Source organism: Rhinatrema bivittatum, chromosome 9 (assembly GCF_901001135.1).
Source record: "Rhinatrema bivittatum chromosome 9, aRhiBiv1.1, whole genome shotgun sequence".
Lineage (NCBI taxonomy): Eukaryota > Metazoa > Chordata > Amphibia > Gymnophiona > Rhinatrematidae > Rhinatrema > Rhinatrema bivittatum.
In genome coordinates this window covers 151243003-151258309 of record NC_042623.1, presented here as the reverse complement: position 1 = coordinate 151258309, position 15307 = coordinate 151243003, and the positions used below count along the sequence as shown (strand labels likewise).

General features: G+C 42.5%; 1 protein-coding gene across 2 annotated transcripts in view; it reads left to right on the top strand.

Moving 5' to 3' along the window:
* The window catches only part of LOC115098998 (putative serine protease K12H4.7), a 127486-nt gene extending 120119 nt beyond the window's left edge, over positions 1-7367 (top strand). For both annotated transcript variants that reach the window (XM_029616211.1, XM_029616210.1), the window contains one exon: positions 6238-7367. In XM_029616211.1, the coding sequence (XP_029472071.1) occupies positions 6238-6294 (57 nt within the window). In that variant the 3' untranslated portion in view covers positions 6295-7367. The remainder of the gene's footprint in view (positions 1-6237) is intronic.
* The last annotated feature ends 7940 nt before the right edge of the window (positions 7368-15307 follow it).

Here is a 15307-nt window from a genome sequence, read left to right as displayed (position 1 = left end):
ACGCGCGTATCTTATAAAATCCAGCGTACTTTTGTTTGCGCCTGGTGCGCAAACAAAAGTACGCGAACGTGCTTTTTTTAAAAATCTACCCCTATATATATATTCTCATCCAGCTCCAAAATTACTATATCCACTATTTATTCATGAACATTTGATACGCAACCTTTTCCCAAAGTTGGTCTCAAGGTGGATTACAATTAATTTACATTTTTTTGCAATACACTTTGAACTCTTTGGTTAGAAAAGCATGTCATAAATAAACGACGATGAGCAGTGCAAGAATATATTCCAAGGTATGTATTGGCAAACTACCCAGGTACCAAAGGTACTCAGTCCTCATAGCACATTAAGAGATCTTATTGGTTATTTAAGTAACGCTGTGAAAGTGTTGCGTCCATCGCTGCTCGACGCCCTCACTCCGCCCTCTTTAACTCTGTGGCGATTCCCTCCGGGTCTGATGGACGGTTAGCAGCCACGGCGTATTCTTGCCGTCTCCCTCCGGTGTCCCCGGTCCGGCACGATGCTATGGATCCGCCATGTTCCTGATGACATGTTCCTGATGAGCGCGCGCACTCCAATTGATGTACCATCAAGGGCGCGAACCTCGGGGGCGTCCCCCTGAGATGACGTCATCCGCTTCCAATATAAAAGGGCTCAGTATTTGCTAATGGATCGAGTTACCAAGGGTTTCACTACCTAAGCTATTCTGCCTACTCGGACTTACCAGGGGTACCCACTCCTCGGGGGCCTCGCTCTCTTTTCTTTATTTCAGATTGCCAATAGGAACCGGTACTCGCTCCTCGAGGGCCCATGTTCCTGAACACTCTGAAGATTCTCTATTGCTTGGAAGCTATCACAGATACAGACATTTGTGAGTTACCACCGCTCTCTCAGAGCTTTCCCTGGAACCAGGTACTCGCTCCTCGAGGGCCTTACCCTTTCCAGCTACTGAGCTTCTTAAGACCTGATGTGAGTGTTGTCATCTAGTTCAGGCTATGAACACAGCATACCCTGTCTACTCATTATCTATAGTTTTTCTACAGCTCAGCAACCCTGGGATCGCTGTTCCAGTACCTGATGGACTTCAGCCCTGCCAGTCATATATGCTCACTACTGCCACCTCTGGTGATTCTACTAACCTGTCTAATAAAAGAACTATCCGTGTCTGTCTCCATACCCAAGCCTAGCCGGTGATCCCTCTCAGGATATCCTCCTGGGGGCGCAGTCATCTGCCATCGGCCCAAGGATCCACCTATCTACATTACAGCTGAGTGCCCTCTCCAAGCACTCCGCTGGTAATAGATTGCTACTCTCTCCATCAGGAGTCTTCAGCAACAGATTCATAATAGATTGCTACTCCGCAGTCTTAACCCTAACAGATTGTCTACTACTCCTTCTACAGGAGCTGAGCAGTTCAGATTGCTATCTCCTCCTTCCACAGGAGCTAGTACATAACAAGATTGCTAACTCCTCCCAGAGTCCCTAACAGACTGCGTTAACTCCTCCCTTTTACAGGAGTCGCTCAGCTACAGATTGCTAACTCCCTAGCAAGTCTACAACAGATTGCTAACTCTGTAGCAGATCCATAACAGATTGCTAACTCCTCCCTTCTTCAGGAGGAGTCCACGTCAGACTGCTACTCCTATCTGATTGCTCCTCCCATCAGGCATCAGATCTACAACAGAAAGTGAACTATAAAACCTCTGTTGCACACTTTCAAACAGCAATGGTATTCAGATTTTCAAGGGTACATTATGAGCACCAAGGCCATTGGAGGGGATAGGAAGATGGATGACTGCCAAGGCACTGTACCGCCCCTGTAGCGGCAGCAGAAAGAAGTCCCTCCACAGCTGCTACTGTGCAGTCACGGTTTCAAAAGGAGAAGTGCAGTCAGAGGGCCCCACTCCAGCCAGCTTAATCATCATTCCCTCCCCCACCCACCCCAGCAGGCTGTGACAGTGGAGGAGAATATCCCCCCCCCCCCCCCCCCGCACAACGATTTCCCAGGAAGTCATATAGCCCAGCATTGGTCCTGATGCTAGTGTGAGATGCTGTGCTCTCAGCAAACTGAATCATATACAATGTCCTGCTTGCTGGACAAGGGCTGTAGCTTTTTTTTTTAGATATTCAAATTCATGTACAGCTAGGTTTCCCACCTGACCTAGGCTGATCCATTGCTGGTTTTGTTCCAACTGCATCTATGGACTTCAGACAGGACTACAAATCCATAGCTATAATGAGGCATTACCAGAATGGGATCAGCCTGCCAGGGTTGATTCCCTATGCACAATGCTCCTTCTCAACAAGGGATGGAATCCAACAGAGGTGTTTGCTGGGTAAAGAATGGTTTGGAGCAGAATATGATTCCTTTAACAGTTTTCACAATTGCTTTAATGACAAAGCTGAAGCTTGTTGTAGCCAAGATTTCTGAAAACAGAATTTATTGTAAAAGCAAGCAGACAATTAGTTCTGGCCTGTGCCACTTTAAGATATATCATTCACTAGTCTCACGTCTGTCACCATGCTACCCCCCCCCCTACCCCTCCCCCCCAGCTGCTCGCTACTTGCTAATACATATGACAGTTAAATTTCACAAAAAAATGTTTTGACGGAGTGAAATAGCTACCTCAAAGCTTTGCCTAAGAAAAAAAAAGAAAAGAAAAAAAGCCTCTAACACCAGTGAAGTCCTTCAAAATTAAAACTCTGGAGCTTATGTTAATGCGGTATTTGGAAAAGTCATCACCATGGTTTCTGGGCTACGAGCCCTATAAATCCCTACAACTTTCTTAGTGAGAAGTTTGACTCATAGACATCCAGCATCTGTACCTCTCTTGCTACACAGTTAATGAACAGGCAAGAGTCTCCCCGGAGAAGTAGTTTCAGTAAGAAAAAATGTAAAAGAAAGTCATCGTACATCCCGGGTAACACATTTTCAAAAGATGCGCATGAAAAAAATAGCACATGCCCAGGTATATGCTATTTTAAAAACCACAATATGCGCATAGATATCGGTGACTGCGTGTATAAAAAAGGGGTGGACCAATGGCGTTCTGGGGGGGGGGGTGGGGGGTCAACATTTATTTATTTATTTTAAAAGGGTTTTTTTAAATACCGCTACTCCATACATCGTAGCAGTTTACAAAATATACCATGCACAGTAAAATATACATATATAATATAAAGATATAAAACAGAGAATACCAAAACATATTATCAGCAATACAGTATCATCTGCTGGAGGGCTATTCGTTTGCTGCAAATTTTTCTGTAGATAACCAGGTCTTTATACCTATTTTGAATACTTTTGTGTCACTCTGCATTCTGAGCTGCTCTCCACAGAGCCGGGCCAGCTAGAGGGAAAGCTCTATCTCTTACTTCTCCGATAGGTGCCTGCCGAATTTCTGGGACTTCCAGAAACATTCTTCGAAGGAGTGTAAATACCTAACATGGCACCTGCCCATGGGATATTTGTGTTATTAATCAATTTATGAATTAGGATTAAAATTTTATACTTAATTCTGGCTCTGACAGGGAGCCAGTGGAGGGTGGCAAGTACTGGGATCATATATATATTTTTTTTTTTTACCAGAAAGTAATCTGGCTGCGGAATTTTGTAACAGCTGCAGGGAATGCAAGGTAGAGATAGGAATTCCTAATAATAGGGAATTACAATAATCTGTCCCCACAAAGATCAGCGATTGCAACACTATTCTGAGGTCTTCCATGCACAATAAGGGTTTTAAGTGTCTTAACATGCAAAGTTTCATATATCCGGCATGGATGATATTTTAGATATGAGTTTTCAATGAGAGATTTGATTCAAGAATGACCCCCCAGGTCACGCACTGTTATTGTTATGGGTATGATGTAATTACCAAATTCAAATTTTATATTCTCCGGTATGTTCTTGGTCTGGGACAACATTATAATCTCTGTTTTTGAAATGTTTAGTGAGAGACGATGGTGAAGCAACCATTTATCAATAGCACCCAAAACAATTTTTACAACTTGCCAAAGTGATGGGCGTAAGTCTTTTACTTGCGTATATTTACTCCTGCTCAATATCTGGTGTGAGTAATCGTAAACATCCTAAAAGTGAAAAAATGACTGCAGGAGGGGGTCTGGGTGAAATGGGGTGACTTCAGGCTGAAGAGCCAAGAGGATCTTCATGAGCTGCAAATGAACTCGGCAAACTGGAAGACTAATTGGTAAAACTGGTAATTTCATTGATGAGCAGGTTACAAAATCCTCTGACTTACGCATGTAAAAGAAGACTTACAGGGGTGGGGAGGGGGGGTGGTAAATGTGTCCAAGTAACACAAGTAAAATGTATTTGCATATCCTTAAAAAATATGCAGGTATATCATTTGCACCCATTTATCCTGCTAAATTCTGATTTCTCCAGCCATCTTTGCTGCTACTTAGACAGACAAATTTGATCTTATCTGAATAAATAGCACTTTTGTTTTAAACTCATCTGGCTATTTTACTTACCCAGATAAGTTGGAAAAGTGCTAATTAGACAGACAAGTAGTGCTTTTCAGACTTCTCTGGCTAAATGCTACTACTTAGCCACATAAATTGGAACTTATCCAGATAAGTGCCTCTACTTTTCCAGATAAGTCCAAACTTGTGTGGGTTGTGATTTTTACCTATGCAAGTTTGTATGCATGTATATGTACTTGTATTTTATATATCATTTTTGTGCAGGTTATAAAATGCAGTAGTAAATTCACGTGCGCTTATATACATGCATATATGGGTGCACCCAAGCAGTTTTGAAAGTTATCCTCGTGTGCAACTTTTTCAAAATTGTGGATACCCGCAGGCATAAACCAAAGATCAGAGTCACTCCAGCATTTGTCATAAACACAACACTGAGCAATTAGAGGAAGTGAACTCCTCAGAAGAGGTAAAGCAAAGGAGAAGAAAGCATTTTTCTACAACTTGAGAAAATGTGCAAAAGTATTATTGGTTCTACATGAAAAACCCAAACACATGCTACAGGAATTACAGTTTGCTAATGTAGAATAGTACCCCAAGACAATAATAAGTGGTGAACCCAGGTGCCCTACTTATGTGTTATACTATTCTCCAATTACATTGTCTATTAAGCATATTATAGAAAAATGCTAATATGCTGTGCCTTCATGATACATTTGTTGAACCACAAAGAGTGCCATTTTGATGCAGTCATAACATCCGGGATCATCTGGAGTCTGCTGCTTTTGAACTCAGCTGCATAGGCATTGGTCATTGGGATCTGTGGGACATTCACACTGTAATTCATGTTCAATCTGTATTGTGTCTGTAGAAACATGGATACTTTGTGCCCTTAAACCTTGTACCTAATTTTCCAAGGGAGACTATGTGCATATTTTCCCTTTGAAAATTGTGCTCAGGTAAAAAGTACCCACGACCTTTGCACTGCTTTTTGTGTGGGTGAAATTTCCATGGGAAACCCAATCTGTGCCCATAATTTTTCTCCCTTTACCTAAACGCCTACTCACAGTGTGGCTATAAATATGCATGCCATTTCTAGCCAGAGTGAGGGAAAGCAGTTTTTCAGACAAGTTGGTTTACCCAGGTAAATCTCGATTTATCCAGCTAAATGGCTGTGAAAAATTGCACTCTCCAAGTACAAAATGTCCGAAACCAGTTTGGAACACATTTTGAATTGGTTTGGCGTTCATTGTGGTTATTCCATAATGAGAATACCCTTGAAAGTGTGACTTCAGTGAAGATCACCTTTAACACCAGAGGGCAAGACCGTAATGAAAAGCACAGGGCCATCATTAAAGCACGTAACTAAAAAAAAAAAAAGTAGAATAGTCATGTATGGCAGGGGTGCTCAAATTGGTCCTGTGGGCCCCCCCAGCCAGTCGGGTTTTCAGGATATCCCTAATGAATAGACATGAGAAATATTTGCATATAGGAGAGAGTGCATGCAAATAAATCTCATGCATATTCATTAGGGATATCCTGAAAACCCGACTGGCCGGGGGGGGGGGGGGCGCCATAGGACCAGTTTGAGCTCCCTGTTGTATGGAATAGAAGAGCTGGATATAACTAGCGCTTTTAAACATAGAAGAGGCAATGATCACAATGCAACACATTGCTACAAAAATGAGCTAATAAGGCCTTTATCCTGAAGGTTAGTTGATCTTGATTTTTTTCAGGCAAGATATATAAAGGTACAGGAAATAATTGTGGGTTTGTTGGGTTTTAATATTGCAGGTACAGCGCATTGTGCGAATATGTATCCAGCACGAGCCGATGATCCTCCCCAGCTAGCTGCTGCGCGACTTTACATCCTCTCATTACTGGAGAAGTGGATAAATTAATGGACTCTCAGATTGGTCAAAATTTCAAATGGGTTTCTCTTTTCGCCATTATGTAGCCCACTTTGTCTTCTGCACAGCTGATATGTTCCTACATCCTCTGCCTTCATGTACTGTCCAGTTATTAGCTTGCAGTTTTGCCTGAGAAAGCCAGCTCCTTTATGGTGAAAGGGCTCTAATCCAAATCGTCAGTGCAATACAGAATACTTCAATTCCTCCAGATTTGTGCTAGCAAGCTGTAAAACTGGCACTCTATAATTTCATATTGTTTATTGCTTCTTGTTTGTATAATGTTCTAAATAATTCTGCTTGGAGACCATCCAGTGGGGCTTAGAGCTGTCCCTTCTTCTCTCCCAAGCCACCCCACTCTACAGGCACACTAGGGTGCACTCTCCCTCTGTAATCCCTGCCTTCCTCTTCAGTGAGTTTTAGGGGTTCAGAGGTCAGGAGACGACCTAGTCTACAGATACCCTTAGCCCACTTCATGGTTGTCAGCACAGGTCAGAACCAATTTCTCCCTCCCCATCCCAAACCTGCGAGGGCTGCCTTTGCTTCCCTCCTAGTCCCCCTCAGCTGGTCTGAGCAATAAGTTGGGAAGTGACCCAGGATCTCTTGTGGTTGCAACTTGGTACTCATCATGGACCCAGGGGATCAGCTGCAGACAGGTAAGACTCCTCTTACACCACAGCAAGGTGTAAGTATATAATCTATCACACATATAGCATAGATTTGTGTGCGCTAGGTGTATTTAGCAGGTACCTGCTGATCGCTCTGATCTCCTGACTTGATTCCTCTTCTCTCATGGCAGCAGGGATAGGGACTAAAGAGAACTCTACAAGTGGGACATTTACATTTCCTTTCCTCTCTTCATTTCAATGGGCAAAAAGAGATGCAGAGTCCTGCTACCAAGGTGACTACCAGGGCCCCCAGCTAATGGAAACACATCTTTGGTTGCTTAAACAGATGATCACTTGTGTACCGAACTTTGTAACAAATAAATAAATGAAAGTTATTTTTGCTGATTAATCCCATAGTGTGTCTTTAAAATGTTTTTAAACCTTCCTTCTGCGCAGTGGCAATGGGACACGGTCATTCAGTGGCATTAGGCTGTGCTGCTCTTCCCTTGGGATGGCTTTGATTCCCGACCTGCGATCCTTTTGCCGCTTGGTGCACGAGGTCTTGCTGCGGAAGAGAGAACCGAGCTGAGATAGGGTTAAGTATTCCTTCACTCTAATTGCAGTCTGAGGGTTGCCCTAAGACTGAGATCGAAACCTTTGGCGGAAGAAGCTGCAGCCTTCTTGTTTGGTCACAGTGGGTCACTCTGGTGCTTGGTACTTTGTGGTTTCGTCATTGGAAGCCCTCCTGCCTCAAAAGGTAAATATAGTCCTTTATTAGTATTATTACAAGTTACAGTAACATTATAGAACAGCCAAGTACAATTTGATATGAAATTTTGTTTAGTATACAAATTAATTTTACAGTGCTGCCTTTATTTATATTAATAACTGAGCCCGTCCCCGCCTCCTCTCCCAGTTGTTATGATAAAACTAAGACAGAAGAATATTAAAGCCATTTTATACTCTACCTTATTTGAGGTGATCACATCTGGTTGGGCAATGTTCTCAAAAATGGGACCCTACAAAGAGAAACATAGTGACAATATGGGGGCATGTTTGCGGGCAGGTGAAACATCTATGGGTACTTTTACCTGCGGAGTTTTCAAAGGGAGAGTGTACAGGTAATTCTACTTTTTCTATGGATACTTTATCAACCAAAATAATGCGTGTAGTTTTAAAAATGTTAAACTCTGCACATGGGTACTTTTGCCTGCATACAGGGCGGTCAGTTGTCAAAAAATTTTCCTCTTTGGAAAAAGGGCATTAGGTTGGAGAATGTATCCTCATTTCGAAGATTTGAGATTCCACAAAATTATGCCTGAATAATATCATTAAACTGAAGTTACTCCTTTTTATACATCTGTTTCCCAGATGCTTACTGAAATGCTGTTACCTGTATATTTGAAATTGTTTTCTAGATGTAAATGGTTGTTCATACCTTGCTCATACATAATCCAAATGAGAATTGGAAGGATTTCCTTTTCTAATCATAAGTCCAAAAATGTGCTTAGAAATAAAGAAATGGAATAGGTACTATTTTCCATGCTGAGAAATTCAAAGATCCAACAAGTATCAGGCAGCTGAGTTTAAGCATGACTAGCTCCAGTTCATCCAGGTCCCCCTGAAGAGACTAATCCTGTCCTGATTCTGCCATATGTCATGCATGGAAATGTAGTCTTATGTTTCCTAAGGCAATCAGAAGTATAAAACTGTGCATGCAATGGGGAAAAAACCAAGACAGGATCAACTTCTTCAGGTTGACCTGGATACTGTGGCAACCCTAACGCCAATCCTGGAAGCTGCTGCTGCCACATCACAACCAACTTTGTCTATGGTGGTCACAAACTCCATAGGGTAGCTAACAAGTTTCATTCAAAAGGAACAGACTAAGCCAGTCTGGTTTTACCCCATTGCATCTTTGAGGAACTATTGCTCCTTAGGAGCACCAGGTTAAAATCAGAACTCACCCTAGCTGTCCATGAGGTATAGAGGGGGTCTGGGGCATTGTAGCTTGGCCATGATCAGCAGCTAATGCTGAATTTTGTCATGTCTTCTAGAAACATTGCTGAAAATTCTTTTCAAAAGTCATGGATTAAAAAAAATCTTCCTACCCTGTCTTTCCTGAATAGAGTGTAGCCCAGTACAATCGTATCCCAGTCAAGGCTCTACGTGTACTACGTGATCAACACTAGATCCAAATCAGCCTCTTCCATGCCAGTCTTTATTTCCCATACTCTGACCATTTGTGTGCATTGCTTTCCAGATGCTGGTCTTTTTACCTTCTTTCTCTACAAGTGTTTAGTGCTGTATTTACCTAAGAGCTTTTTTCACTCGTTGCCACCTATCCTGGTTTAAAGCCCTCCTCAGCAGATTTACCAGTTTATTTTGAAACAAGAGATCACCCCTTCATGGATAGGCAGATCCTATCACTGCTCAGCAATCCTTCTTGGAACATCCTCTTATGCTACAGGTCATATTCTCTAGGTCTGTGTTTCTATAATAAAAACACTTGGTAGCTTCCAGAAAGGACTTGTTTTACATAATAAAAGGTTGGAAGATTTGCTTTGTCCAATGAAATTTGGAGTAACATATGTATGTATATCAGGTTGCTTCTTTGATAAAAGTTTAGGCCAATAAATCTGCTGAGTTTAAAATTGTAGATACAATATTTATTTATTTATTTAATTTATTTATTTATTTATTTGATGAGTTTTATATACCGTCATTCGGTAAAGCCATCACAACGGTTTACAAAAGCTCAAAATGCAGGATTTTTAACAATTGAGCAAAAAGGGATAACAGGAAGTATATTAAACAAAGGAGAGATATTCAATTGCAAAGATATTAACTGGCATTTGCACTACAGGTTGCACTAAGGGGTGCACAAAGGGGAGGGCCCCTTCGGCACGTGGCGCCTTTCAACAGTCGGAGCTGCCCCTGGTGACGTCGGGGGGGGGGGGGGGGCGGGGCTTCCGATCGGGTCTCTCCTCACATTGCAGTTCAGGTTTTTTTTTTCAGTTTCAGGTGATATTTCTTTTTTCTCTTCTGTTCCCATGGCGATGGAGAAGTGCCGCAGGGCGCCCAAAGGTGGTGGGTGGGCTGCCAGTTCGAGGGCGCCTAACTCCAGCACAGCACACCACCTCACTCCTTGGCACCCATAGCTCCTCTCAGGCTTTAAGCTAGAACACATCACCTTTTTTTTTTACCCCTCTTACCTTTGGTTGTATTTCCTATGAACACTAAATTAGCACTGAAAATGATATTCAAGCACCTTCTTAATCGTGAAAGAAAGATTCAGCAACCTGTTGAAGTGGAGATGGAAAACTATTTCAAGAAGAGGCACGCGCTGTGGACATTTTGCTACGGAAATAATTTCTGAAAAACAAATACAAAAATAAATATGTGACATCTGGCAGCTGTGGGAAGCAAATTATAACATAGTGCAGCAGCTGTGGCAAACTGGATGCTGAAAAGACTGGAGAATAGTTCTCTTCTTCCCACCGCATCAGGAACACTGCACAGCTGGCAAAGGTAACTAAAACCAAAATCCTGATCACAGCCTGCGCCTCCACCCGCTGTTCCAACGTTTTTGTCTGCTTGATTAACCGGACAATATTTAAAGGGACTGATGTCCAGTGAACCTGCTTTTTTTTTCATTTTACAAATAGTGTTGAAAAAAGTGATATATTTGCTGCTGTTCTCTGTGAATATATGTACTTAGGTATGAAGCATAAGGAGCCAATTCTGAATAACCCGCACAGTTGCAGGACACATGCACGCTTTTTCTCTGTGTGCACCTTGTAGTTCATTTTCAAAGGGAAGCTACCCGGGTTGCTATGCACTTACAAAACTCCCGTGTGCTTTACACCTGCTATTTGTGGGTAAAACCACACCTGTACATTTAAAAATGCAAATGTATGCATGCTGACTATGCTCCTTCCAGCCTAAAGACACCCCTGTGATAGCCAGCGGTTACTTTTAGTTATTCTGAGGAAAAACCACATTTGTCCAGGGCAATCTACAAGTTTACTGGTAAATCACTCTGAAAATTGTCCTTAAGATAAAATAAATCTGCCCATAAAACCCCAGACTTATGCTCAGGCAGTGTAGATGTTTTGGTCATTTATGTTGGACTGACAACCTCCACTCTGGCAGTAGAACAGTCTGTACAGAATGAGGCAGCCAGAGCAGCATTTCCCAAGCTTCTCCTGGAGGCACACCTAACCAGTCCGGATTTCAGGATAACCAGAATGAATATGCATGAGAGAGATTTGCATACATTGGAGACCCAGGGTATGAATATCTAATGCATGTTCATTGCAGCATTTCTGAAAACCTGACCGCCTAGATGTGCCTCCAGGAGAGGGTTAGGAAACCATTGAACCAGGGTATTGACGGGCACATGGCACAGTGACCACACTTCATGAATATTGATGGTGTAACATTGGTTGCCTGTTGCCTGACATGTAAAATTTAAAATATTAACTGTGGTCCGTAAAGTTTTATGGAATACTGGACCCTTTTGTATAGCATCTGAGTTAAGAATTTTATACTCCATCACGTGCAAACTTGTTAGAGTTTCCATCAAGCCGCTCTCTACATCTTTGTGATATGCAGAAATGGACTTTCATGGTGGAAGGTCCAACAATGTGGAATGCTTTACCATTAAATGTAAGAGTCAAACATCTGATAAAACCTTTCAGAAAATGTCTTAAGGCTTTTTTTGTTTTCTCAGGCCTTTGGGATTTAACATTACTGTTTTAGAGGCTGGTACTGTTGCGGTCCCAGTGTTTGCAAGTTTTTCAGTCTGTAATTTCTGTTTGTTTAAATTTTGTAATGTCACTGCTCTTGGTTATATCCAGATTTTGTTTTTAAGTTTGATACGTGCCATATTGCATTGGCTTTGGACTGTTTTATGTTTTTAGATGCTCACGCTATATTGATGATGAACATTTTGATATAACTTGTGTGAATGTAACCCGCCTAGAATGGTGGATAGGTGGGAAATAAATATTTTCAGCCAAATAAATAAATATTTAAGGCACTTTAACTCGAGGGCCTGATTTATGAAGCTTTTTTCCCCATAGACACAGGAAGGGTAATTTTGCAACATCAAGGGTAACTTTCCTAAGTTACATGAGTTTTCAAAGGGAACATATACATGCATAAGTATGTGTGTAAGTGAAAACTATACTCAATCTCACCCCTCCCTCCCAAGAATGCCTCCGCCCAATCCGAATAAACTTACTCATGGACATGACATATGCTCATATGTTTAACTATATGTCAGGTGGGTAATTTTACAAAATCCCTAACCCTGTGCACAAAACTGTTTTATGTGCAGAATTGCGATTGAAAATTGCCCCTACAATGGGAAAAAAAACCCTCAGTAAATCAAATCCCATGTTACTTATTGGAACCCTGTATTCTTTAGAATAAAACAGGTTTATGTGGCAGTGTTTTTGTCAAAAAAAGTGGTTTACTCTTGAAATGTCTCATGCAAACATCTTGTCTTTACCTCGTTAGATAAAATGTGTCAGGTTGCCAGAAAACCCCTTTGTTGACTAGGGATGTGAATCGTTTTTTGACGATTTAAAATATCGTCCGATATATTTTAAATCGTCAAAAATCGTTAGGGCCACGATACAATACCAATTCCCCCGATTTATCGTCAAAAAATCGTAAATCGGGGGAAGGGGGAGGGCAGGAAAACCGGCACACTAAAACCCCCTAAAACCCACCCCCGACCCTTTAAATTAAATCCCCCACCCTCCCGAACCCCCCCCCCCAAATGCCTTAAATTACCTGGGGGTCCAGCGGCGGTCCGGAACGGCAGCGGTCCGGAACGGCCTCCTGCAATTGAATAGTGTTGTCTTCAGCCGGCGCCATTTTTCAAAATGGCGGCGCAAAATGGCGGCGGCCATAGAGCAACACGATTCGACTGCGGGAGGTCGTTCCGGACCCCCGCTGGACTTTTGGCAAGTCTTGTGGGGGTCAGGAGGCCCCCCCAAGCTGGCCAAAAGTCCCTGGGGGTCCAGTGGGGGTCCGGAAAACGATCTCCTGCCGTGAATCGTTTTCCGTACGGAAAATGGCGCCGGCAGGAGATCAACTGCAGGAGGTCGTTCAGCGGGGGTTCCGGACCTCCTGCAGTCGAATCGTGTTGGTCTATGGCCGCCGCCATTTTGCGCCGCCATTTTGAAAAATGGCGCCGGCTGAAGACAACACTATTCAATTGCAGGAGGCCGTTCCGGACCGCTGCCGTTCCGGACCGCCGCTGGACCCCCAGGTAATTTAAGGCATTTGGGGGGGGGGTTCGGGAGGGTGGGGGATTTAATTTAAAGGGTCGGGGGTGGGTTTTAGGGGGGTTTAGTGTACCGGCTCACGATTTTCACGATTTTCACGATACTTTAAACACCCAAACGGCAACAATACGATTCCCTCCCCCTCCCAGCCGAAATCGATCGTTAAGACGATCGAGGACACGATTCACATCTCTATTGTTGACTGAGGAATTACGTAACCTAGAGCAAGCCTATCCAGATCCCAGTATTGCTTCCTAATACTCCCTATAACAATGTCGCCATGTCAATTTAATGTCCCAACAATCCAATTTTAGCTGAATGCTGGATTTCACTTCCCCATTGACTTAGCTTTGAAGGAAGACATGGAACCAGTAAACCATTTCTATCCTGTGGATACCATGCGCACATACAAAATAGTAACTAGAACTGAAACTTTGCATGAAGGTGTGGGAGTTCTGATGTAAAAAGCTTCTGTTATCAGGCTGTGTATGAACTATTCCTTGAGGAATTCTGCACAAAGAATGTACAATTCTACACATTGTATTTTATAATAACATGGAGAAGTCAGGACCTGTGGTCATTCCCCTCCTTCCCCTACCATCCCCTGAACAAATACACAAGGATACTAAATGGGATACAAAACGGCTGCCAGTTTATTATCAATAAACAATAACCCGAGCCTATACCATAAACACATCCTCCCCCCATCAACACATATCCTTCTCCATCAACAACTAGTATGTCACCACGTCCCAGTGACATACTGTTGCCGCACCCCTCCCCACCTTACCGTATGGACACTGCTGTTACCAGTCCCTTTGCTACATCCCAGCAAAGAAACCCTACAGCTCATACAGCAACCCCCACTGTATGCGCCTGACACACGTAACAGCCCCCCAAGCTACACCTGTGCTGCCATGACCCTTACATGACAAAGTCCCAAAGTTAACAATGAACAACATTAGGCTTGGGTTACCACACCCTGCAACATAAACAATACAGCATCAAAACATAAGCAATAAAACCCAAACCTCTCAATTACACATCAGTATCTCAAACAAGGGAGGGAGGGTGAGAGAAACACCCCTCCCCCCCCCCTCCTGCTGAGCCGACAGTCAAGAGACTCTCAGGTAAGGCATAAAAGGTGCCAAACACACTGTGCATGGTGGTCATGTGAAGGTATATTTTATATGATGTCTACACACAATCTGGTAAAGCAAAACTTAGCTTACTAAATGTAAATATATGGATAATATATCAACAAAGTAATATCAACAATGAATACAGTATAACATTAAGATGTACATAAATCAATGCAGGAAAACAGGAGACAGACAGAAATAAAGATAGAATATTAATCAAAGAATAATAAAGAACAAAAAAACAGAAGAAGAGAACACCTCCCTTATACGCCCTCCTCATATAAGTCAGTGTTCATAGGAAATCTGGAGGGCTTGGTCCCAGGTACTCTGAAAGAATGACTTGCTCTATGTTCTTCTCAGCTTTAAATTTCCCTCTGCAAGTTAGATGTTTCAAAGGCATTTCAGTACCAATCCTTTGATCTCCCATTTGGTAAAGGACATCAGTTGTTTAACTTATTATCAGCTCATTGGTATGGGTACTAGTTTTTAGCATTTGATCTTCCCAGGTGATAAAGAAATACCAAATGCATTAGTCTTTGATGTGCCCAGAGATACCAGATGTTCCTTGGGGCCATCCCCATTCTTTATCAGCACACTGGTGCCAGGAAGTCTCAGGAATGAGGGAACAAATGGTAATAGTGTCATGCCTTTGTACAATTTTTGTACTTAAATCACATTTGTACTTAAATCACATGCAATATATTGCTTCATACTCATCAATCATTGGAGGGGGAGGGGAGTGAATAGTTACTCAGGAACATGAGGTATCTTCAATGGATACTGTTATAACAGATAAATTAGTGTATCATGATAGAGGTTGTGTTCTGATCCATAGCCAAAGGCCACCAATCCCTGTTCCTTGCATTTTTTCAAAAAACCCTCCCCCCATACACCACTCACTGAGG